At 34.9% G+C, this 25018-nt stretch overlaps 1 protein-coding gene across 2 annotated transcripts in view; it reads left to right on the forward strand.

The window, feature by feature from the left end:
• LOC145276971 (ATP-dependent chromatin remodeler CHD1L-like) overlaps positions 1-25018 on the forward strand; it is a 144901-nt gene that overhangs the window by 101513 nt on the left and 18370 nt on the right. For both annotated transcript variants that reach the window (XM_080128519.1, XM_080128521.1), the window contains exons 13-20: positions 6458-6622; positions 9622-9742; positions 14215-14363; positions 16462-16520; positions 19047-19237; positions 20738-20836; positions 21314-21384; positions 22728-22842. In XM_080128519.1, coding sequence (XP_079984645.1) covers positions 6458-6622; positions 9622-9742; positions 14215-14363; positions 16462-16520; positions 19047-19237; positions 20738-20836; positions 21314-21384; positions 22728-22842 — 970 coding nt within the window. The remainder of the gene's footprint in view (positions 1-6457; positions 6623-9621; positions 9743-14214; positions 14364-16461; positions 16521-19046; positions 19238-20737; positions 20837-21313; positions 21385-22727; positions 22843-25018) is intronic.

Below are 25018 nucleotides of genomic sequence, written 5' to 3' on the forward strand. Positions count from 1 at the left end.
ATTTCCCTACGCAATAACTCTGTCAATTTTTAGTCTATAGACACGAAATTTGAAATACCGGGTACTGAGATTTGGGAAAATCGATGTGACGGGTGTCAGCCAGAAATTTGGCTGTTAAGGGGTCAAATTTCAACGATTTGACCTTTAAGAAATCTACCAAACACAGTGGGCCCAGAGGTGGAAATAGCCTAAAAAAAACTTTCTCTATGTACCTTGAACTATAGAAATTCTGTAAGTAAATAAAATTTCTGAACAAACAAAAAAAAAATTAGGTCTGTAGCATCACGTGAAGTGATTTTATGCTATCTCAAACCTAGCAGAAATTCAAAATCGTGTCGAGATCATATTCTTGACTACATATGAACCTTATCATATAAACTAAGCCAGAATTTGTAAATAAAATGCCATAATGGGTTTTTTGATGTTATTTTTTCAATTTGTATAACTAAATTCATCTTTTTTTTCTAACAGAGGTCTTGTTTGTAGTATAATAGATGAAATTTTGATAAGATAAAAGCTTATTTAGTGAAATTTTACCTTAATGTTTCAGCAAAATTGTCATTTATTTTTTGTTCAATTCCTCAAATAGCTCAAAAACCGCTAAGATTTACATATCAAAGTATGTATGTTTCAAAAAATATAGCCTAAGACCTTTCTAACTATGTCAAATTTGTTTTGTAAATCTTAGCAGTAAATTTTTTTTCTGACAAATAGAATTTTCATTTTTCCGGGATCTGGGACCAAATTACCAAATTCGGGCATTTTGCCAAAGTTTTAGTTTGCTTTTACATGTTCTATCAAATATTTTGAGTATTCTATTATTCTATATGACCATTCAGTTAATGTCTATGCTTTTTTCTTCATTACAGGCTATTATCGGGTTAACTGAAGTTTAAAAAAAAGAAATTATCATATTCAGATGGCAGGCAACAATGTTCTCACCACAGAATATCAGGTCTTCGAAGCCATCATTAGTCAGGCTGCATTATGCCGTACCAAACCACCTGAATATGCCAAATGCTTTCGCCAATTCAGAGAAACTCATGGTTTTCACGAAAACAAAGAAATCAGTGGCTTCTTCTTGAATGCATGGAACCATTTCAAACGATTGAAAAAGAAACGCCTAGCACACACCGAAATCCTTGCTCAAGCATCGAAAGAAGAAATCGAAATGGAAGGGAACTGTCCACAAGTTGGAAAGAAGCAAAGGAAGAGTTTTGTCAACTTAGGGGAGAGAATGCAGAAGGAAAGAACACAGGGTCTGCTCGACTACATTGAAGAATACGCTGCAAAGGAATGTCCTGAGCTTTCAGTCACTCAGTTGCTAGGATATATGATTCATCGTGTGAATATTCAATCGGAAAAGAAGACAGCTCGAGTTGGGTATGAGATATTTTCGTCCAATGTGAACGATATTCATTCCTTTGAGATCAATGAAGCGATTGCATTGATGCATTCATTAACGTTGAGTAGGGAGCAAATGAGAAAGATGAGGCACATACTTGCTGCGAAGGGAATCTATTTTCCAACCAGCAATGAGTTGTTGGAGGGACGTAAAAAGCTCCGCCCCAGTATCTCCCCAGTTCTTGATGACAGTGGAGTTCAGGTGCAGTACAAGGACCTAGTGAAAATGACGATCGAGTCCATCATATCCTTGATCCCTAAGAAAATCATAAAAGATAAATGCAGAGATGGTGTCCTTGAAATGGTGTTTAAAGATGGATGTGACGGTGCTGGTCAACAAGTAGTGTGGAACTCTACAAGTATGCTGGACGCAACTGAAAATATGTTCCAGTATGGCATTACACCACTGAAACTACTTGCTCGTTACCAGGACGGTTCTTCTTTTTGTCTGTGGCAGAATCACTCGCCAAACAACTGTAGAACATTAAGACCACTATTCTTGATCAGGGAGAAAGAGACCGATGAAGATCTTCTTAATATGGTCGTTCCCACTACAGACAAAGCACGCCAAGAGTTGGCTTCAGATGGAATTTTTGTTACTGCTGATGGTCAAGGATATGATGTGAATGTCATAGTACACGATTCAATGAAGGATCTGAAATTCAAAAGGGACATTTCAGGGTTGGGAGGGGCTGATTGCATCCTATGCACAACAAAACAGGCTGATTGGACTGACAGAACCAAGGTTGCAGAGGGCTTTCCCATTAACAGATCGGCAAAGAATTCTCTCGAGCTGTACAATGAACTAGTTGATGAGAATGGTAAAGTCAAAGCAAAATAAGGAGATTTTGAGACTCGTCAAGGATTAACCAAGAAGCCACTCACAACATCTGACCAATCAAGCATCACTGTGACTCATTCGTAAATCAATGGAACAACGTGGTTCCTGAAGGTTTTGTATCGGTGCCATGCTGACTACCAACAGTGGATTGAGAGGTCCGACGTTCGTGGTGAACCTGTCCGTCGAGCGAAGGATCGAGTTCTCGAAGCGATCTACACAGAGACAGGCCTGTATCTTGATAGAGTCAACTCTGCTGGTGGAAAAGGTGGGACATCAACCAATGGTCCACAAGGCCGTCGCTTCTTTTCAGAGGAAGTTCTAGCTTCAATCGAAAAATTAGTTGATGAAAAACACCGAGAAAACCTGCTTCTCCTTCATCGTCAGCTCTCCACTGTTCTATCGGTTGTGTCGTCGTCACGTAAGATCGATCTGATGAAGTTCAAAGAACTTTGTGAGCAGACTTCATACAATTTGTGTGACAACTTCCCATGGGTCATGATGAATCACACCTTGCATGGGACTCTTCATCATTCAACAGAATTGATGAGTCTAAATGATGCTCATGGACTGGGAAGTCTGTCAGAGGAATGCTTAGAGTCGAATAAAGACATTCGCAACTACTTGCAGTTCTTGTCGAGGAAAACTGACCCACTGCTCCAATTAACTGATGTAATGGCCAGGTTACTGGAACGATCAGATCCAATCATCCAGAACATAACCACTCATTTTCAGGCAAGAAAATTTTGCACGGAATGTGGAGCTGACGATCACACCATTCGGTCGCATGGTCGGTTGGTAGGTCTACCGAAGCGGTGGTATGCAAGCCTCGTTGAAGACATTTTTCTTGACTAGATGGTGATTTATTTGTTGTTTTATTTTATATTCTTATCTGCCAGTATGGAATGAGAAACATAACACAAACTGAATTATCTCGGTTGAGTCAACGAAACTACTCCAATTTTATAATTTCTCCTAATTTCGTGAATTTAGACAAAATCAAAGCATTTTTGGTTCCTGTATATATTTTATACACTTTCTCTAAGTCAAAATATGCTTTAGTTACTCTGTACTTGGGTATAAAACTGAAAAAAAAAAACGAGAAAATGCCAGAAAAATCAAAGTAAGACTTCGCCTAATCTCTATTTCCAAAGTTTGGCGATCTGGGGCCAGTGTGCCATATGTTCACATAATCGGTTGTTTGGCTTGTCCAAGAACTGGTATGCAAGCCTTATTGAAGACATTTTTCTTGATTAATTTATATTATCTTTATGTGAGGTTTTGAGAAAATTCAATAATACACATAATGTTTGTATTGTTACCTGTGCAATTTTCAACAGAAATACACAATTTCAGACAGATTCATTACTTTATAAAAGCCAATACATAAACTGGTATATTAGCTCAACATGAATTGCTTCCATTATGTTCTCCTTGGCCATACGCTTCTAACAAGCCCTCAACCACTTTCCTATCTCAATCCAAACTGAAATAATGCCTATTTCAATATTTCTCTGAATTTAGTAAATTTCGGTAGATTCGCGACATTTTGTGACACAGCCAAAATAGGTCAATTTGGTCCCAGAACTGTTTTCAGAGACAAATATCAGTTAAAATCTAATTAAAATGAACCCAAGTTGATCATATGCCTCAAAAGTTTTGAAAAAAATCTTATAAAAGTCATTTGTGATGATGCTTCACCTCTATTTCCAAACATTGGCCATCTGGGCCCACTGTGCAAAACTCCTCCGACAATTTTGGGTCTAGACACTTGAAATTTTAGATATAGGTTCCTTGAACCTGGATCTAACTTAATAAAGTGATTTGAGCCCGAAACAATAAATTTTAAGGGGTCATAATAGGGGTCAAAGTTTTAAAAAATTAACCATTTTTTTTGTTTTTGTTTTTTTTTTGCTTTTTTTGCACAGCATACACCTCTAAACACCTGAGCAACGCCGGGCACCCCTGCTAGTATATATATAATTGCATAACCTTAAACCACATACTTTAAAACATTTTTACAGAGTTGGGTGGGGGTCAGTTTCATTCAAAAGTAATTTTATTAAATACTGAATAACTTATAAAAAATGCACAGAGAGAATGCAAGGGTAAACTAATACAATGCTGTATGACAAGAGTTTACTTTTTGTCTTCTTTACTTCAGCATTAACAGATAAGTGAGAGAGGGTGTGGAGGGAACTTGTGATTTTTTTTTAAGTTCTTCTTTTCAAAAGCATCATAAACTTTCTGAACATTTAATATTGACATTTCACATATTATATATGAAAATACACCTCTATTAATAAGTAGTTTCTTTTTATTTATTTTTTATTATTTTGTTTACTTTTTATTGTTTGAAGGAACTTCTATGAATTTTACTCAATCGTGTTTCCACTTCAAATTGTCAGAAGACGCGTTCAAATTGGTGGGTTCTGATTGGCCATGCAATTTCCAGAATAGCAGTCAAGATTGACTTCTTTCATTTTGAAAAGCAAACTAATGTGTAAAATTGAGTCTCAAAAAAAAAAAAAAAAAATGCCGGCAATAATGCACGTGAAAACGGAGAAAGCTCTCCAAGGCTAATTTATTCCCAGTGCTAAAAATAATAAAAACAACATATATATATATATATATATATATATATATATATATATATATATATATATATATACTAGCATGTGTGCCCGGCGTTGCCTGGGTGTTTGGAGATGTATGCTAAGCAAAAAAAAACAAAAAAAACGGCCAATTTTTTTAACTTTGACCCCTTAAGATTTATTGTTTTGGGCACAAATCAAGTTATTAAGTTAGATCCATATCCAAGGAACCTATATCTAAAATTTCAATTGTTTATACCCAAAATTGTCAGAGGAGTTTGCTAGAGCTCTCAAAGGTCAAATCGTTGAACTTTGATCCCTTAACAGCCAAATTTCTGACCGAAAACCGATCACATAGATTTCCCCAAATCTCAGTACCCTGTATATCAAATTTCGAGTATGTAGACTAAAAATTGACAGTTATTTCATAGGGAAATGTACACACACACACACAGACACATACACTTTTATAGATAGATGGATAGATATACTAGCATGGGTACCCGGCGTTGCCTGGGTTGACATGAAGTTCCGTTTAAAACACGCCTGCTTTACTAATCATTTTCATCATGGGCAATGTGGATACCCCTCACAACAATTCCAAAAACGGATGAAAACATGCAAATGTAATTGCTCAAAAAAAGAAGTATGTGATACCCTCTCCTCCAGATATTTCGGTAGAAGGGATGCAAAGAGAAGAAACTATTCTCCGGATATTGAGCACTGGAAAGAACCCCCCCCCTCCCCCCAAAAAAAAGAATTTAAAATAAATCATTACAACTTTTGTTTCAATAAAAAATAGCAGCGAATGCCCATTTGGTCGCAAAAAAATAAAAATATTTGCCAAGTAGGCAGAACCTTAAAAAAAATGAAGATCTACCAAAAAGTAATTCTAAAAACAATTAAATGAAATTTTTTGTCATTTTATGTTTCTAATGCAATCCTCCCCACTCCAAAAAAAAAATTGAATTTGTCATTTTGTGGTTCGTTTTGTTTATAAAATTATTAGGTGAAAGTACAGAATGGTCTCATAAAAATTAATTAAATTTATTGTTATTTTATGTTTCAAATGTAATCTCCCCCCCCCCCCACACACACACAAATTGTATTTGTCATGTTTTGCCCCAAATCAAATTGTGGACAATCAAACAAACAGACAGGAATACAAATTATATATATATATATATATATATATATATATATATATATATATATATATATATGAGAGAGAGATTATTATCTATATTAAAGCTTTTGTGAAATTCATGAAAGTTAGCAAACAGATAAAAATCTGATCACTCCCACATACTAATTTTTCAATTTTAAACCCATAAGCCCCTTTTTTCTGGGTGAAAACAGATTAAGAAGTTTTCCACAAGTCTGAATATCCTATATACCAAATTTCAAGTCTGTAGATAAAAAAATTCATTGAGTATATAGGTTGAAAAGTGTCCTCACGCATTCTCATTTTATAGATATATAGATTTTTTTTTTCTAAATAAAAAAAATTAATTTGATATATTACAGTTCATGAATTTTTAAATAAAATCAAAGTGGAACAAGCAATCGCCAACGGGTCATCTAATATATTCATGCATTTAAATTTTTTTTTCTTTTTCAGCTGCAAGACATCATCAAGTTTGGTGTTGACAAACTCTTGCAGGATTCTTCTGGAGATACTGGAGCTAATGATGTGGATCTGATTTCTCTTCTGGGAAAATCGGAAGATGGTCAATGGATGCAATCAGCTGCTAATGGAACTTGCAACGGAGAAGACAATGACATTGTAAGATGGAAAATCATGTTTTTTTTATTTATCTACACCTTACTCGGAATTATTCGATAGATTCCCTTAAAAATGGATCCAATTAATTTGAATGTAATCATAGGATTGAAAAATGCTCCTGTAACACAATCCCTCTAGGATTTACTGATAAGAAATATGTTGTGAATTAAATCACACAATTAGATTTATTTATGGAATATTGTTGCCACATCTGGTCTTTCCCTTTTAGAGATTGTCCGAAAAAGAGTATCTTATCCATTATGTCACACACTGTCTATCAAGCTCCAACTCTTCTTTTATCACTGCAATGTTGCATCCCTGTACTTGTTTTACAAGTACTACAATAAAATATGTTCTAACTAACTTGCTATGTTTATGCCCCCTCAATGTAATTATTGCTGACCATCCATCAATCAGCAAAATTCCACCTCTTCACTGTAGAATTCCCCAGATGCTGGAAAGCCTTCATTCTAATTTATTAGTTTCTTTTCTGACACTGCTTGCCTTTGGAATTTCCACCCTGTTTTCTGTTTCCCCTCGACGATACCAACATGCAGAAATTTAAATGTAATGTGAAAAAAAAAAAAAACTTCATACAATACAATTTCCTACTTAGGATGCCCTTATAAATGTAGTTTCTAATTCTTTGTAATCTCTTATTTTATGTGTCCACTCCAGCAGTGTGTGTTTGGGAGGGGGAGAAAATGTCAGATCTAAGTTTGATGAAAATGTTTCTGTGGAAACAACTGGATTCAAACTTGGCACACATACATTGTCAGTCTGTGCCGTTAACCACTTAGCCACTGTTACCCCCCTCAGTAACCCCTTCTGTTTCAGTGACCATGTGCCTTGATTGGAGTGAATATAAAGATTTTTTAAAAAATGGAACAAATTACTAATCAAGTTTAGAATAGGGCTTGAATAATGTTATAACAATTACTCCCAAATTTTGTTGGATTGGGGGGAAGGGGTACTCATGAGTGTACTTTTAAATAATTGGAAAAGTGCACATTTTATTTTTGGCCATTTATTTAAAATTTCTCACTCCTACTCTAGTACAAACTTCTGGCGTTGCATGAAACAAATACACTTTCTATATTTATCTTGTGCAAATAATTAATTTAATAAAGCATATATTTTTTTTACACTATTATTTCACCCCAAACAAGGTACATTGCCACTTTGTTGTAAGGGGCTACTATTTGGGACCAAATTTACAGGGATACTATGTAGGGAGTTGGGCAGTGAGATATCTGTTACCATTATACTTGAACCTCTACATATCGATACAGTCAAGGAAGCAGGAACACAAAAGGGAATTCCAAGGTGTAACAGTTCAAAGGAAGAAACTATTTGAGTAGAAGGCGTTATGGCATCTAGAGATCTCTACAGTGGAGAGATGGAGTTTTGTTGCTTGAGGGATTTGTTGAGGGAAGGGGCGAGTTATTTATGTTGAGGTGGTACAAGTGCTTTGAGTTTGTCAGAGCAATTACCATTAAAATACTTGTAAAATGGGCAAAGAGAAGTCACATTTCGACGTTCGACAGAGATTGGAGTTTGGTTGCTAGTGGGGGACCTATTATTGTTTTCTTTCTGATAGGTACATAAGAGTATTAGCCGATGGGCAGAAGTCTGAAGCTCATAACACCAATGCTGGCGTCCTTCAGGGTTCCTTCTTAGGCCCATCTCTCTTCCTGATATTCATCAATAATCATCCAAATCACATTTGTAGACATTTATGCAGACGACACTACCGTCTATGGCAACATTACAAAGGCCGGCAATAACCAAGATCTTTCTGATTCTCTCTTTTCTGACCTTGAGCACATTGTGCAATGGGGAAAAAGGTTGTTGCTTAATTTTAATGCATCTAAAACAAAGCTTCTCTCTTTCCATCATCAACACTCTGATCCCCACCTAGCCTTGATTGAAATGAATAGTTCTCATTGTGAAAGCACCATCTCTTGGCATGCTTCTGGAACTGGCCTTTACTCCTGATCTGAAATGGAACACATACATCAAATCTTTTGCCAAGATCACCAGAAAAATAGTTGAATCATTGTACCGCTCTGGTAGGTATCTCACTGTCGATGCGATTCTCTACCTGTATAAGAGTCAAGTACATCCTAGGGTATAGTACTGTTGCCACATCTGGGGAAGGGCTACTCAGAGCATCCTCTCCTTCCTTGACAGAGTACAAAACAGACATTGAAATCTGATGAGCAACGTCCTTTTCTTCTCTCTGCAGCCTCTTTCTCATAGAAGAGACATTGCAAGCATCTTTCTTCTCTATCATTATTTTCATGACAAGTGCTCAACTGAGCTTCACTCTATGGTTCCTTCCTGTAAGTCTTTTGTGACCAACACCTGACTAACTACAACTTTCTTTATACTCTATGCCTAAATCTAAGCTGCAATTCCATGAGCAGAATTTTTTTTTTTCTAGAGCTGCTTGTCTGTGGAACACAATACTAAGAGCTGCTTCCCAGCTGATTATAACATGGCTGTTTTCAAGTCCAGCCTAAACAGGTTCTTAAAAAGCAGTCCCCCTAAAATAAATTATCCTATTTCCATTAAGATACCCATTAACACTTATCCTTGAATGGCCTTTGGACCTTGATCATGGTGACTAAATATGATCGAAAAAAATATATATATATATATATAATAATGATTGTATTGTTGTAGTTTCCTAGATATTAATCCAATGAAAAGAATGTGCTCAATAACAAATACAGCTTTTTTGTAGTATAGATTCCTTTATTTATACAAACATTATTGACTACATATGTGCATACATGTTTCAGTTGCAATTTATTTTGAAATGCAACTTCCTCAGTCTTACAATAAATTAAGACTTCAGCCTGAGGAAGATAGGAATATTAATTATAATGCCCAAAGAGGCTTAATGATTTTACAAGTAAAAAAAAAAAAAACTACATATCAAAAATTAAATCAGTCAGGTTTTGTTTTGTTTCTTTTATTTAATTAACTTGCAGGAATTATCTGAAGAAAAGAATTCCCAAGCTGGACCATCTCACATGTACGAATTTGAAGGAACAGATTATTCCCACGAGCCTTCGAAAGCTGATGAAGATACTTTTAATAAACTTCTTTTAGGTAGAAATATTTTTTATTATTATTTTTTTTTAGTTATTTTTTTTCTAATCATTTAAAACTAGCAGAATCCTAAGAAATTTTCGTGCTTCTATATTATAATAACAAAAAAAATATTAAATTTCAAGTGAAACGAATCGTACCTACATAATTATCAGGTTTCAAATAGTAACATATCCAAAAATTACAAAAAGCGATAAGGTAAAAAAATGTATATGAAAAAATAATTTTTTTAAATGAAGTGAACTCACTGTCAGGGTTACTAAAAAATAAAAAAAATAAAAAAAAGATAAGTTGACAGGGGAGATAATTAAGTTCTGTTGCTTATGTCACATGATGAACGTAATTCAAAATGTCAGACAAATTTTATTCCTCATCTAAACTTTATCGTAAACTGTTTTTCATGAATAATTATTTTTCTATCTTATTGTTTTCCATAATTTTTGGATATGTCACTATTTGCGACATGACAATTGCGTAGGCACTGTTTGTTTTTTCTTAAAATTCAATATTTTTTGCGTTGTTATAATACAGAAGCACCAAAATTTTTTTTAATGTGCTTATTAGGTGTTTTATTTAGCTTAAAGAGGTTTGCACGAGCATTACTTGAAAATATTTCACCACTTTGAAATCTATAAACTCCTCTTCAAAATATTAAATACTGTTTTATACCCAAGTTAAATGAATATTCTGGGCAGACAATTTTTTAACAAATAATTGAAGTGGTCAATCTACTGACAGCTGATATCTATATATTCCACGAAAAATATATACGTTCCTTTTTTTTTTTTTTTTTTTATTTGTTATTCTTATTTATTACGAGTACGTTTCCTTAGACAGTATTGCTTTAAAATATGTTGAACATAAATTTGCTTTATTCAAAATTTTCATTATTTCTTGGCCTTTTAGTTAAGAGCAAAGTGTAGTATCGACTAAGCATGGCTCAGATAAATACATGGACAAAGTTATGCACCCGAATGGACATACCTTAGAATTGACTATGGAGATCTGCAAGGGATTTCGAGAGCTTTTCAAGGAGCACTTTACCCAACTGTCAAATCTCTTGATACAGGAGTTTGGCAACTATTTGGCTGACTGTCCCTACCTCGAGGCAGCTGGTTGCGAAGGTAGGGTTACGGAGCATGAGTTCTTGACTGTGCTGATGCAGGTCGGCTAAAACAAATTGTCAGGACTTGATGACCTTCCCTACAAACTGTATTTGAGGCTGTTGCCCATGTTTTTACCGATTCTGACAAATTGGTTTGATGAGGGTTCGATCCCTAGTCAAGTCACCAAGAGAGTGATCACATTGTTGAAGAAGCAGGACAGGCATAGTGGGGAAGAACTGGACGATTACAGGACCATAACTCTGCTAAACACAGTTAAAGATTTGGCCAAGATTGTATCAAATCAGTTGCAGGGAGTTATCAGAGAGTTGATCTAACCCAAGCAAAATTACACTGAAGAGGAGATCGATTCAAAACAATTTGCATTTGATCCATACGATCCTAGAGGGAGAGGTAGAAGATGTTATGGAAGCTGCATTGATCAATTTGGATTAGTCCAAAGCTTTCAATAGGGTCGACCGTTGTTTCCTGGCATTTGTTTTAGAGACTACTGGTTTTAAACTGTGCTTTTGCAAAAAGATCTCAGTTCTCTACTGCATGCATCAACAGCAGTGGTGCAAGTCAACAGAAAGCATTCACAATTCTTCGCTATCTCTCGATCGGTATGTCAGGTCTGTCCGTTGTGGCCCCTGCTTTACATTCTTGCATTGGAACTGCTACTTCTCAAGCTAAGGAGTGGGGAGGCAAGCCCAGTCTTGTGCGGAATCGCATTGCTTGGTGAATCGTACACCAGGGTCTACTATGTGCCGATGATATCACTGTCTTTGTGTTGTGCTTCAGAGACATTGAAATGGTTACAGAGGCACTCGTACGTTATGAAACGATCACAGCAAGTCAATTGACCTGTGATTGTGTACCTGGAAGGGTGTCACCACCCTTCCAGCTCCTTTTTGCTGGACGGATGGCTCGGTTCAATTCGTTGGTGTGTTGTTCGGACTGGTTCTCCAGCTTAAAAGGAATTGATCAGAGGTACAGTCAAGTCAAAGCATTGATTAACTCTTAGCTTCAAAGGATACTATCCTCTAAGGGTAGAGTGGAGGCATGTGCCACTTACGTCTTTCCTCTCATCCTCTACCAGTTGGCTGTACTTCGTCTGCCTGCAACAAACATCAAGACACTCAAGAGTCTCCTGTCCTTGCTTCTCTGGGACGAGAAGAGGCATTAGGTTAGCAGACTTGTCTGTGAACCATGTGTGGGAGGCTTTGAAATGCCTGACTGGGTGCGCCACCGAGATGCCAAGGGACTTTTCTTTCTACATGGAACCACACAGTCAATGATGCTTTTCTCGACCTCATCCTCAACAACTCACTTTTAAGGTTGAAGGACAACACAGTTCTTTAGAGAGTGCCGAGCCACACTGAAAAAGCTTCCTCAATCCAGTGACCTTTCACAGCTTTCAGGAAAGGAACTATGCAAGGAACTAGTCAGGAGGGTGCTGCTGATGACCCATTTTGTGGGTGCTTGGGATGATCAAAGGAGAAGACCAGCTCCAGATGGGCGCCAAGTTTGAGATCTCAACAACTCTGAGTTCTCACTCACCTGGCAACTTGGCTAAAACACATTGCCCTTTGATACCATGCAGCACAGTGCCGGAATAGTAGAGACACCCAATTGTCCCTGCTGTGGTACATTTGAAGATGAAAGGACTGGACACACTTATCTTGAATACCTTGAACTCTGACGATACTGGGAGTATGTCAGCGAGGTGATGGCTCGTACCGATCCTGAGCATCCTTACTCATTAAACGTTTGTTATCGACAATGTTAGTCCAGCAGTGGGACAGGGAGAGACAGATGATGTTTCTTGCCATCTTGGCTGTAGCACAGATGGTGGTATGGACGTTGCTCCTGAGAGTGGACCAAAGGATTGATCACATTCTTTAAGCACCAGCTTAAGATCAAGCTCAGATGTGATATAAAAAGATTACATTCCTTGGAGTTTGAAAGATGGTGGATAAAAGTGGCAAGCTTATGTGTGAGAAAGAGAGTCGAATATGTGTAAGTATTTCCTGCGTAAGCATAGCACATGTGTTTCTAGGTTCTGTTGGATCCCAGTCCTTTTGGGTAAGTTTTTACGCTTCAAGACTCTTAGCTAGTAGAGTTAGTGAGCTCCCCACTTCCTGGTAATAGATTCAAGATTCCCACTCTCCATTTTTATTTCTTTTCATCCTTGGCTTTTATCTTCAATGTACACATCTTGAAAGGACTCTACCCACTCACCAACTCCCCCACCTTTTTTCATTTCACCCACACTTAGATCCCACTTCCGTCTAGAGATTGACTTTTCGACAAACTGAAAAAGAGTGGTTGGTGGGTATTATTTAGAAATGATTGAGAAGTCTTTACTAACCAATTTTTGTTGTTTCTTGTTTATTACTCATCCCCTTGCCAATGAAATGTTATTACTATAAATAATTCAATAAAACTTTTTTACATTTGGGCTTATCTCAAGTAAAACAGCTCCTGGAGTCAATCGATTGTAGGGAGTTATTATGGTGACTAAGATATTTCTAGTTAAGAGTAGGATAGACAATTTTAAGTATTTGAGACCAAGGATGACCAACGGCACCCATTATCCCCACACTTTTGAATGGCCTTGTGCCTAATTTGTTGTTTATGTATTTTTATATTTAGTACAAATAAATTTTGCAAAGTGTAGTATCTGTTCTGATACTACACTTTTTCTTTTCTGTCCTTGGTCAGTGAAAGAGAAAATTGTCTAGATTGAAACCATGCTTATTTTTGTCCTTTTTTGAAGAGCTGAATTTTTCCCACATTAAAAAAATAAATAAATAATTAGGAACCCTTGATCTAGAAAAATCAACAATTTTGGCAAAAGTAAAATGGATTTATTTATTCTATTAAATTTTCTTGAAAATATGCAATCTGCAAATAATTTTCATCGATTTACTTGAAAAATGGAAGAAAATTTTTAAACGTTTGCACAACAAAAGTAAATTGGTCAGCAATATTTTTTTCTGTATTTAAAAAACTTATTGCTTCAATAATAACAACATTGTTAATGTTTCTTAATCTTTGTTATCGCTTTAATATTATATAACCTTTGTAATTGCTTCAGTAATGACATTACGTTAATGCTTCTTATTAAATGTTAAAATAGAATAATAAAATAATGAATGAATAAGAAACATTAATTTGTTACAAACTGTTTAATAGCTATGCAAATAAGGCATACATCTCTGTGATATATATACAGTATTTCAAAATAGTAGGTTGTTTTTTTTATTTAATTTACTTTTAAATTTTACTACTTCCTGTTTTGATTGGGGATCATATAACTTTTGTATATAAAAAAATTTTATTGTGCATTTATTTTTGTTTCATTAGAAGAGAAAGCAAAAGCTGAAGAGAAACTCAACATGGAACGAAGCCGTCGTCAGGCTGGATCTGCTGCATTATTTGAAGCTCTTCCTGATCCTCAGCCAAAGGTTCGCAAACCAATGAGCCCAGATGAACTTGAAGAACGACGAAAAAAGGTAAAATCTATTCAAATGAAGTGCTTTTTTTTTTTTTTTTTTTTTTAAGCAAAGGTGTAATCTTATGGTTGTCTACTCACTGGTGGCGATCATCTAATCAAGTTTTAAGTTCAGACTTGATTTTGGCACTCAGTCAGCACTAATGAAGCACATTTTTTTTTTCTTAATATAAAATCGCAACTCAATTTCCCCCTGATGCCTCCGTTCAATCTCAAAGACAAAGGATACCTCCTGTAGGGGCAGCTGCATGTGTAATTGTGAAGCAAGGGTTGTGCAATTCCCAACCACACCTTTCCTGAATCCGCACTCCTTGAGTCCAGTGGCAAGAAGTCCAGGATAACTGGAAACAATGCCGAGATAAGCGGAGAGCACATACAGCACCTGAAAGTCGCCCATTTAGTACTCACCAGATTCAACGTTGCTTAACTTTGGTGATCCAGCAGAAACTGGTGTGTCAATGTAATTATGCTGTAAACTCAGAGTAAGTAAAAATGGTTTTAGTTAAAGTAAAAGACTGTGATTTGTTGACCAACTTGTAAGAGTAACAGAATCTTTTGGCAGACAAAAAAAGTCATCTGCCAAGCTGGACTCCAATTTCACTTGAAATATATAGATAACAGTGGTCAGCTTGAACATTCATATTATATAATCTAGAAAATGATAATGTCAATCGCTTTATTGCAGATCTCTTAAAATGTCTGCAAATTAGGCGATTAAATGCATCGAAAAACAAAGGATATTTGCTCGACTCGCAGAAAGATTGTCCATCCAAATTTAGCCGCGGAGCTGGAAATGGATACAAAAACCTTGATCTCATTCTTTATTAGCCGAACACTAAATCCGAAAAATATAAGGGCACCAAGAGAAATTTTTAATATCGTGATATTCGGAAAAATCATAGGTAAGTCAACCGAAACACAAACAACACGAGTGCTTCAATTTTTAAAAAAGCTGGAATCGTATCAAGATCCAAGCAGGCCGTCAACGCTCAGTATTTGCATATAGCTGTCCGCACTGTTACACCTACTCTGCCCATCTATGCATTTAATAAATCATTGGCAAACTATTTTGAGATTAACACATGACTAGAGTTGAGTGAACATGCTGTGTGGTTAATCCACTAACAGCTAATATTTGTATATTCTAAGTGGAAAAAATATATTGATGGTGATACCAGATCAGGCTGTCTAAAGATACCAACTTCCTGATCTAAAATGTACCAAACATAAATAGCATTATGTTTTACCTCTTCTTTGCAAAACTCAATCATGTTCTGCAAAGCTAAAAACAAAAACAATTTTTCTCTACTAAACAACCACACCAAACACCATGAATAAATATTTTAAGATGTCAAGAACTTGAAGCAATAAAAATATTTACCAAAATGGCCAGGTTATGTATTAAATAACCCAGAAAGTGTTGATGTGCCATGAAAACAAAATCAAAATATGGTGGCAAAAGAAAAACATATGTGTTTATAACTATTCAAATATGCTAAAAACTGGAAAGATAAAAAGAAATTTTAATAAAATGACTGAATTTGGCATTAAATTACCTATAAAAAACATTTTTTTAAAGTTAATATAATATCATCACCATATTCGGTTTGATGTTTATTTTATATGCTGGTATATATTGGGCAGCTTCCAAAATAAACTATCTCTGGCCAGGTTTTTATTTATCCCTCTTTTTTTCAAATCCATTCTTATCAATTCCTATGTTTTCCATTAACTTACTCTTGCCTATTGACTCGGCTGTTTTATTCTTGCTAACCCAAGAACCCGCATGCAGTCTTCTAACATAACATTTATTCTATCATTCTTATGTATTTTCTCTTCATGCAATGCATATCCTCAACCCTCACTGGTCAGATTTCACTTATATACCGTATATATCATAAAATAAAACAATTCAATTAAACAAGACCAACCCACATGAAAAAGGTTGCTTTGTATAAGCACAAATGCCAATAACACTGATCATTAATTTGGTTTTTACTTTTATTGCTATTAAGTTATGCTTAATGTTTTTAAATAATTTAAACTTTGGATCTAGTCTTTTATTGACTTTTCATTAACTTTATTTGTTTCTCTCTCAGCGACAACTAACAATGGAACAGAAGGCCAAGTTGAGAGCAGAGAAGCAGGCTCAAAGAAAGTAAGTTCAATGTTTAACTTGTCAAATCTTGAATCTTTATTTCTCTGCTTTTTAATTGGAGATTATTTTTTAAATGCCTTTTGGCTAGGAGCAGAGCATAGTATCTGTGGTCCTGGATATGACCTTAAACTATATCCGATGGTGAGGGCCCCAGCTTGCAGGCCTTAGGGAGTGTGGAGCCACCCTTTAATTGCCATTGCTCCCAGGTCCACTCTGACCCGGAGTGGTAGTACCTGTTAGGGTCCCAACTATCGGTTAAATAGAATACGACTTAAAATACAAATATACTATATTAAAAAATCGTTCTTCAAAATCACCAGATTCGGCATTAAATAACCTGAAAAGGGTTGATATGCCGTAAAACAAAACAACCAACCATAGTATCTGTTTTGCCACCACATTTTATCTTTTAGTTCCTCGATCAGTGGAGATGAAATGAATGTTCAATATTTTAATAAATTAGTAGCGTATGAAGGAAGATAAAGAAGTATGTTTACTTGCACGACAGAAAGAAGTAATCTTTTATATATATATATATATATATATATATATATATATATATATATATATATATCCAGAAAAATATACAGTTTTTTTTTTTTTAATATGGCGCCACATAAGGATTTAATGTCTTTTCTTATCTGGTAAGTTTCAATATTTTTCTATAATAAGATTCCTTATTAGTTATTTTTTATGTTTTCTCTTATGATTTTTGAAAGTTTCGAATTCATTTTAACATTACTAATAAAATCCAAGGTAAAAAAAAAAAAAAACAAAGAAACTGTATTTTTTCCTGAGGAACTAGTGTAAGTCATTTGTTTAGTATATTTATGCCATCCAATGAAACGCATGTAACAGGCAGAATATGAATGTGAATTAAGTAAATACTTGTGACTTACGAATGTTTAATAAAGTTATATAATGACATAGTGGAGGATGATTATTTTTATTCTTAGATAAACTTATTTTACCATCTAATTTACATGTGTGTTAGTGTGTACAGGTACTTGTATGTAAATTAGATGACTAATAAAAAAGGGAGTCATTCTTTCTCTAAATGCTCTGAGACATTAAGAAACATTAGAGGCGTTGAATCAAATACAAAGACAGCTAAGTGTGATGGATGTTTTGTTCAGTTAATTATAAATTATGGTGATGTTCTGTTTTAATGGATGACATCCTTTTATTACTTCAGCATTTATTATGTCATAAAATATCTCTTGCCAATATCTTCAACTTGTTTTACTGGATGATGTCATTTTTTGTGATGTTATAAAAGATTTGCCTGTTTTTTTTTTTTCCCAACTCAGTTTAGTGACATCATCCATTGTGCACAGACACAAAGATAAGATAAACCACGTTCTCATTTTAGTTATATATATGTCACTAGTAAACATTCCAAATCCAAAGATTCAAGTGAAACGCTTTTTTTTTTTTTTTTTTAAGCAAAGGTGTAATCTTGTGGTTGTCTACTCACTGGTGGCGATCATCTAATCGAGTTTTAAGTTCAGACTTGATTTTGGCACTCAGTCAGCACTAATGAAGCACATTTTTTTTTTCTTAATATAAAATCGCAACTCAATTTCCCCCTGATGCCTCCGTTCAATCTCGAAAGACAAAGGATACCTCCTGTAGGGGCAGCTGCATGTGTAATTGTAAGGCAAGGGTTGTGCAATTCCCAACCACACCTTTCCTGAATCCGCACTGCTTGAGTCCAGTGGCAAGAAGTCCAGGACAACTGGAAACAATACCGAGATAAGCGGAGAGCACATACAGCACCTGAAAGTCACCCATTTAGTACTCACCAGATTCAACGTTGCTTAACTTTGGTGATCCAGCAGAAACTGGTGTGTCAATGTAATTATGCTGTAAACTCAGAGAAAGTAAAAAAGTAAAAGACTGTGATTTGTTGACCAACTTGTAAGAGTAACAGAATCTTTTGGCAGACAAAAAACAGTCATCTGCCAAACTGGATGCCAATTTCACTTGAAATATATAGATAACAGTGGTCAACGCTTAGTATTTGCATATAGCTGTCCGCACTGTTACACCTACTCTGCCCATCTGCCCTTCTTGTTTATATGGTGTGTCTTACACGTGTTTCGTTGAATGGTGGAAACTCACCAAACAACTCATCAGAGACAGACTTATAGTTCCTCAGAAAAAAAAGTTGAAGATTTTGTTTTTCTTGGATTAAAAAGGATAAATGAAGATAGGAATCTTGAAAAGTCATACAAGTTTTTATTCTTATGACTTGAAAATTTTCATTTAAAATAAGTCCAACTGGAAATGCCAAAGCAAGGTGCTTTACCTATGACACTATCAGCACAAGTTTATTACAATGAGTGAAGTTTTCAGTATCTGAGAGTGCTGTATTCTTTTAAAAAGAGGTATGCATTATTGCGAATTGCTACCAGTGATCTCACTTGCCAGAGTGCTCAACCAACAAGGATGTTGGATATTACTAGAATACAGAGTTTAATAATCACAATTTTCTTTTCGTAACTAATTATTTTATCATTTCAGGGCTGAATTGTGGAAAGAAAATGACTATATTTCCTGCAGTGTCACTTTGGAGCCTGATGATTCTGAGGGAACGAAAGAAGATGAAGATGACGATGAAGATTTTGCTATTGATATACAGTATATAAGTGGTGATGTCACCCGACCAATCAATTCACCTGACAATGAAAATTGCATTATTGTTCACTGTGCGGGTAAGTTTTGTATTTCTTGTTATACTGTCCTTCCTCCTGGGGAGATGGCATCTATATTTGTTTCTCAATTAGAAACGAAGGAATGGGTGTATGAAGATATTACAAGGGTATGGGTTTGTACTCTTCTTAGTGAAATTCTGCTTTACTTCAGAAAAGGGTTTTTTCTTTCTTTTTTATGCTGATTTCTGCTTAAATCGCTAAATGTGAATTCTGTTTGTTCAAAATTCGTTTTTTTATGTAAGAAAAGGTTGGTTTCTACCAGATCACTAAAGCTTTGCTTAATTTTTTTTCCTTTCTTCCTCTTGCTTTATCTTTCTCTTCTTTTCATCTTGACTTGTCTCCCTTTCTCCTTCTTATGACAGTGCTTCATGCAAAAGCTGTGTGCATAAATAGACGTATATGCGTGTGCATTGTAACTGAATTTCTCTGATAAAAATATACTTTTTATTAAATTTCAAGTAAACAATTTATTTATTTCTTGTGGACTTTTATCCTCATCTTTATTAATTGTTGTTTCACAACGTTTCAGCCAACTATTCCTCTGGCCTTCGTCAGGTGCTAACCGAGACTGGATAGGAACTCTGAACCTCCTAACTGTATTCTCAGCAATTACTGCCATCCATAGTTGTTGGTGTTTCACCACATTTTGGCCAAGTAAATCTCTAGCCGGCTTTGGGTGGCTTACAAAGTTGGCGAGCCAGTTGAAAAGAACCTATGCATAATTTCTCAATTGCACTTTTCAAATACATATTAGTGTGTATTTCTAATAATGGAAGAACTAAACTGATACAAAACAGCAGTCTTTAATTATATAAGCAAGTCAATCTATAGCTTGTGACAATTGATATCAGCGAGAGAAATGAGAAGAGTGAAAGGATGTATGGGAGGCTGGGGCGGTGGTGAAGACATGCAAGCACACATACGTCTGCTGTTCTCTTTTTTGTTGTATGTGTTTATTTTGACCAAATTCCCATTCTCTCTGTTTGGTCATTGACGTAACAAAATGTGGGTTGGTTTCTTTGTTTACATATGGAATCGAACTTTGTTCCGCTCGGCTTACATCATTCTGGTCATAAACTGGCGTCATAATCCAGCACTTATATTCTCAAGTCTGGTTAATAACAATAAATCTTTTTATAAGATTTAAAAATAAGATGCAAATAATTTTCAGCCAAAGTAAAAATAAAAAGGATATACTTTAAATATGAGATGATGATTTACAAAAAGAAAAAATGTCAGAATCTGATGAAGATATTTTAAAGTTTGTTCATTCTTTAAAATAAATAATTTATTTTAGAAAATAAAAACACATTATTTGGCTTTCTAATTTTTATATTATAATTCAAATATGGAACAATGTTTTCAAAATGCCAATATTTTATCACACAAATACACACACAGTATTATTAGAAATCTGATTTTTACCAAAACTAGTTATGTTAATTTTGTGAGGCTTGTGTTACTATTATATTTGTTTTTTTTTATTACTTTTGTTTGTAGATGACTCTGGATGTTGGGGAACTGGGGGAGTTTTTCATGCTATCTCATCAAGGTCAGATATACCTAAGGAACAATACGAACTTGCTCAGGAGATGGAAGGTAAGATTGACTCTTTTTTTTATCTTTACTTTTGGCAAGATTTTATTTTACGCGGCAGTTGTTTGTCAATATTTATTTTTACCAGAGATTCTTTGTAGAGCCATATATTTATGGACTAATTTAAAAAAAATTTGGTTCTTGTTCAGAATTCCCTCTATATTGAAAAAAAAAACATCTTTATGATATATGTACCCATGACAAAATGGAAATATCATATTCAAAAATCACGTAAATTGATCAAGTAGTTTTATTTTTATAAAGAAAATCATTTTTAATTAATGAGAATTTGTAGAGGTTACAACATAAATCCTGCAAGTTTGAATTATTGTTGAACTATCTCCATTTTTAAAATGGTTTTCAAAATGGTAGGCAAGACAGTCTGCTCTTATATATTTATCAAAAAACGTATGAGCAATGTCACATTTGATGAATATTTCAAAGTGAACAGTAACTTTTGAAATAATTTATATTTTTCAGATCTTTTCCTTGGAGATTGCCACATGATTCCAATGGAAGATATGCACATAGGATTAGGAAAATCATATTGGGTAAGTAAATGAATGGACGAAAAGGTTTTTGAATCTAAGGGAGATCACTCTGTATAAAAAACACAACTCCTAATACTATAGATGAAATAATGACTTCTTTTAATTCAAAAACTTTAAATACAGATGAAAACAAAGAACAGATTAAACTTCATTGCCATTTATAAGATTCATTCAAATTGATCCAGAATGAAGGATTATAGTCTACTAATACTCACCACAATGTTGAAAATATTTAATTATTCGCACTTGGCAGACAAATCAGCTTTAAACCTAATCATCAATAATATCAACATTCCCTACACTGACTTGAAACGTAGAATCGACCAATTATTTTTTGCAAAATGGCAACAATGCTAGAATAATGCCACAAACAAGCTCTTCCAAAGCTCATAGAAAATCAAGGAAAGAACAAGTTATATTCATGATACATATTAGTCACAAAAGTTTCACTCATTCCTTTATACTCAAATACGAAAAACCACCACAATGCCTGACATGGCAGAAGATTTGCACTGTCAAACATATTCTTATGGAATGTAGAGTCCTCATTATTGCTAAAGAGTGCTATCTAAAACCAGCCATATGAAAGATATCTTCAGAAATACTTGCATGGGCGAGATTCTCTCTTTTGAGAGGGAGACAAGACTATACATAAAAATATAATACCAAGCTTCAAAAAAAAAAAAAACATTTTTTATTTATTTTTTCAACTAGTGTAAATAATCTAGTACCCAAGAAAAAAAATTCTGAAGGTAAGCAATCCTAAGAATAATGAAAACTCTTTAAGGCAAAACAACTCTAAAAACAATTAAAAAAAAATAAATTAAAAAAGATGCTCAGCATTAACTGACCTAACAGAGGTTAATATGCTGGTTAAATAAAGCGAAACAATTCTTCACAAAGTTTTGTTGATGTAATAGCAAAATGCTTCCATAATTAAATTTGTTACTTGTCCAGAATTCCCCTTATCATCTACATACTTACGATGGAAAGAAAATAGTGTACACCAAAAATCATGCAAAGTGATCTAGTAGTTTTATTTAAAAAATAAAAACATAACAATTTTATGGCTAAACAGTAATCTCACATCACCACTTTGAAATTCATCACCAGTTAACTCCTTAAACACTCTTAAATAGTTTAGAATCAGCCTTGTTTATCATTGTTGAATTCTGGAGAACCACCTCCTTTACTTTCTCTTTTTTCCTCTTCATATTGCTCTTTTGGTAATCTTTTTTTTTCTCTTTTCTTTTCTCTTTTCTTTTCTCTTTTCTTTCTTTTGTCCATTTTCTCTTTCCATCTTTCTCTTTCCTTTATTTATTTCATCTTTTTTTTTCTTTCAGTTGGGTTTGATTATTGCTCAGCACCGAGACAAAAAGAACAATTTATCTGGAATCAAACTTGACTCTCTTTCAACGGGACTTGACAAAGTTTATCAGTTTGCAAAGAAAAAAGACGGTAAAACAATAATTCAAATCACAAAGTCCTTTTTAATTTGTATTACTTACATAACAATTCCTTGAATAGAGTTGATTCATTTGTGTATAGTCGGCTATAGATTTTTGTAAATCTTATTTATTTCTGAAGCAAAAATTTACTCTTAGTTTGTCAAGTGTTTTTAGATTTTCAACGAATGAAACTATATATTAATCTGGAACCACTACCATCTCCATATTAATACTTACTACCTTCTTTTTAAGTAGGTCCTGGATATGACCTTAAACTATATCCAGTAATGAGGCCCCAGCTTGCAGACTTTAGGGAATGTGGAGCCACCCTTTAATTGCCATTGCTCCCAGGTCTACTTTGACCCAGAGTAGTAGTAGTAGTAGTAGTAGTAGTACCTGTTAGGGTCCCAACTATGGGTTAAATAGAAACCGACTTGAAAAAACAAATATATTCTATTAAAAAACTTTTCTTCTAAATCACTGGATTCGGCATTAAATAACCTGAAAAGGATTGATATGCCGTAAAACAAAAACAACCAACCAATCCTTTTAAGTATGTCTTGATAAAATTGTCATGTTTTACCTTTTTAAGAAATGGACTTTTGAGGAGAGTAATTCACACATGTTCATACATGGGAAAGAATAAGAACAAGGGTGTCATATCCTTTGAGAGATAGTGACGTATAGTAAGACAGATATGTAAAATGAATTCCATAGAATTCTTACCACTTACTAGTGATGAAAGTGGAATAGTAGCTTTTGCAAAATGAACGGAGTGAGCATTAACGTGAGAACCTTTCAATGTAAATAAACGGGTAAGAGAGTGAAGTAATCCTTTTCACTGATAATACAGACGAATCATGTTGCCGACTGCACAGATGAGCCATTTCGTTAGATAATTGCTGGCAGTAGTCATGTGATGTCGGTGTAATATAACAGGCAAAATTTGGCTTGTTAATATGCTGTTCATACTGCTAGTAATTCTGCTGGTTTCATCTCTCGTGTATGTTTTCTTTACTGGCGGTTAGCTTCTTTTTTTTTTCTTTTTACCTCATATTTGTATTGCTGGTGATTCTGTTATTTTCATCGCTCACACATATCGTTTCCGTTGTTGCTTTTGTCCAGTTTTAAATATCCAAAGATTCCTGATTCATTCTCCCACCTTTGTGTAAACTGTGAAGTGACCTGATCAGAAGACCTGGATTCAAAGATCTATTGTGTTTAGTTACACATTTACTAATATGGTTAGGAAACATATGAACCCAAATTGCACCCCCCCCCCATCCTCCCCCCCACCCCACCCCGCTCTCCATGTCTCAACTATGGGTTAACAAAAATGTTTCATAAATCATATTCTGAGATCATTTGCTGACCTCTGTCTAGTTGAAACAATTGCCTACAGCAGCACTTCAAAGAGTATTGGTGATCAAACTCTTTACTGTCGCTTTCTGTTGTCATAGGTTCACATTGCTATATTAGGAATTACCTGCTTCTGCTGATCGATTTATTTTCATCCCTCATTTATACTGTTCCTATTTGTCATTCTTGTCCATTTTTAAGATCTTAAAGGTCACTGGTTCGTTTTTGGTTCACTGTGTAACCAATCCTTGAAGATAAAATAAGCTGAGTGAAAGAAGATTTAAAAGATGCTAAATTTTTAACTCTCCTGTTTTATTGCTCTTGCCCCAGGCAATGCTAGCCATAATATAAATGGTTGTTTGAAACAATGTCTTCACTAAAATTCTATTTAGCCTTTTGTGATTGATATGATCATAATCTAGCAGTAATTTTTTTTTTTTTTTTTTTTTATTACATTTTCACCCCAAACAAGGCAAATTGCCACTTTGGTGTAGGGGGCTACTATCAGGGGCAACAACTACTGGGGTACTATGTAGGGATTTGGGCAGCAAGATATCGGTTCACGTTACACTTGAACTTCTGCATGTCAGTACTGTTGGGGAAGCAGGGACCTGGAATGGAATTCCAGAGTCTAGCGATTCTGGGGAAGAAACTATTGGAGTAAAAAGATCTTTTACATCTAGGGATCTCTACAGTGTGGGGGTGGGATTTAGCAGCCTGTCGGGTTTGTCGAGGGTGCTCACGTCGTGGGGGCACAAGTGATTGCAGTTCGTCAGAGCATTCACCACTAAAATACTTGTAGAAAAGGCAGAGGGATGCAACATTTC

The sequence above is a fragment of the Euprymna scolopes genome, chromosome 5, assembly GCF_053919585.1.
Source record: "Euprymna scolopes isolate OS-2025 chromosome 5, ASM5391958v1, whole genome shotgun sequence".
In the NCBI taxonomy this organism is placed as follows: domain Eukaryota; kingdom Metazoa; phylum Mollusca; class Cephalopoda; order Sepiida; family Sepiolidae; genus Euprymna; species Euprymna scolopes.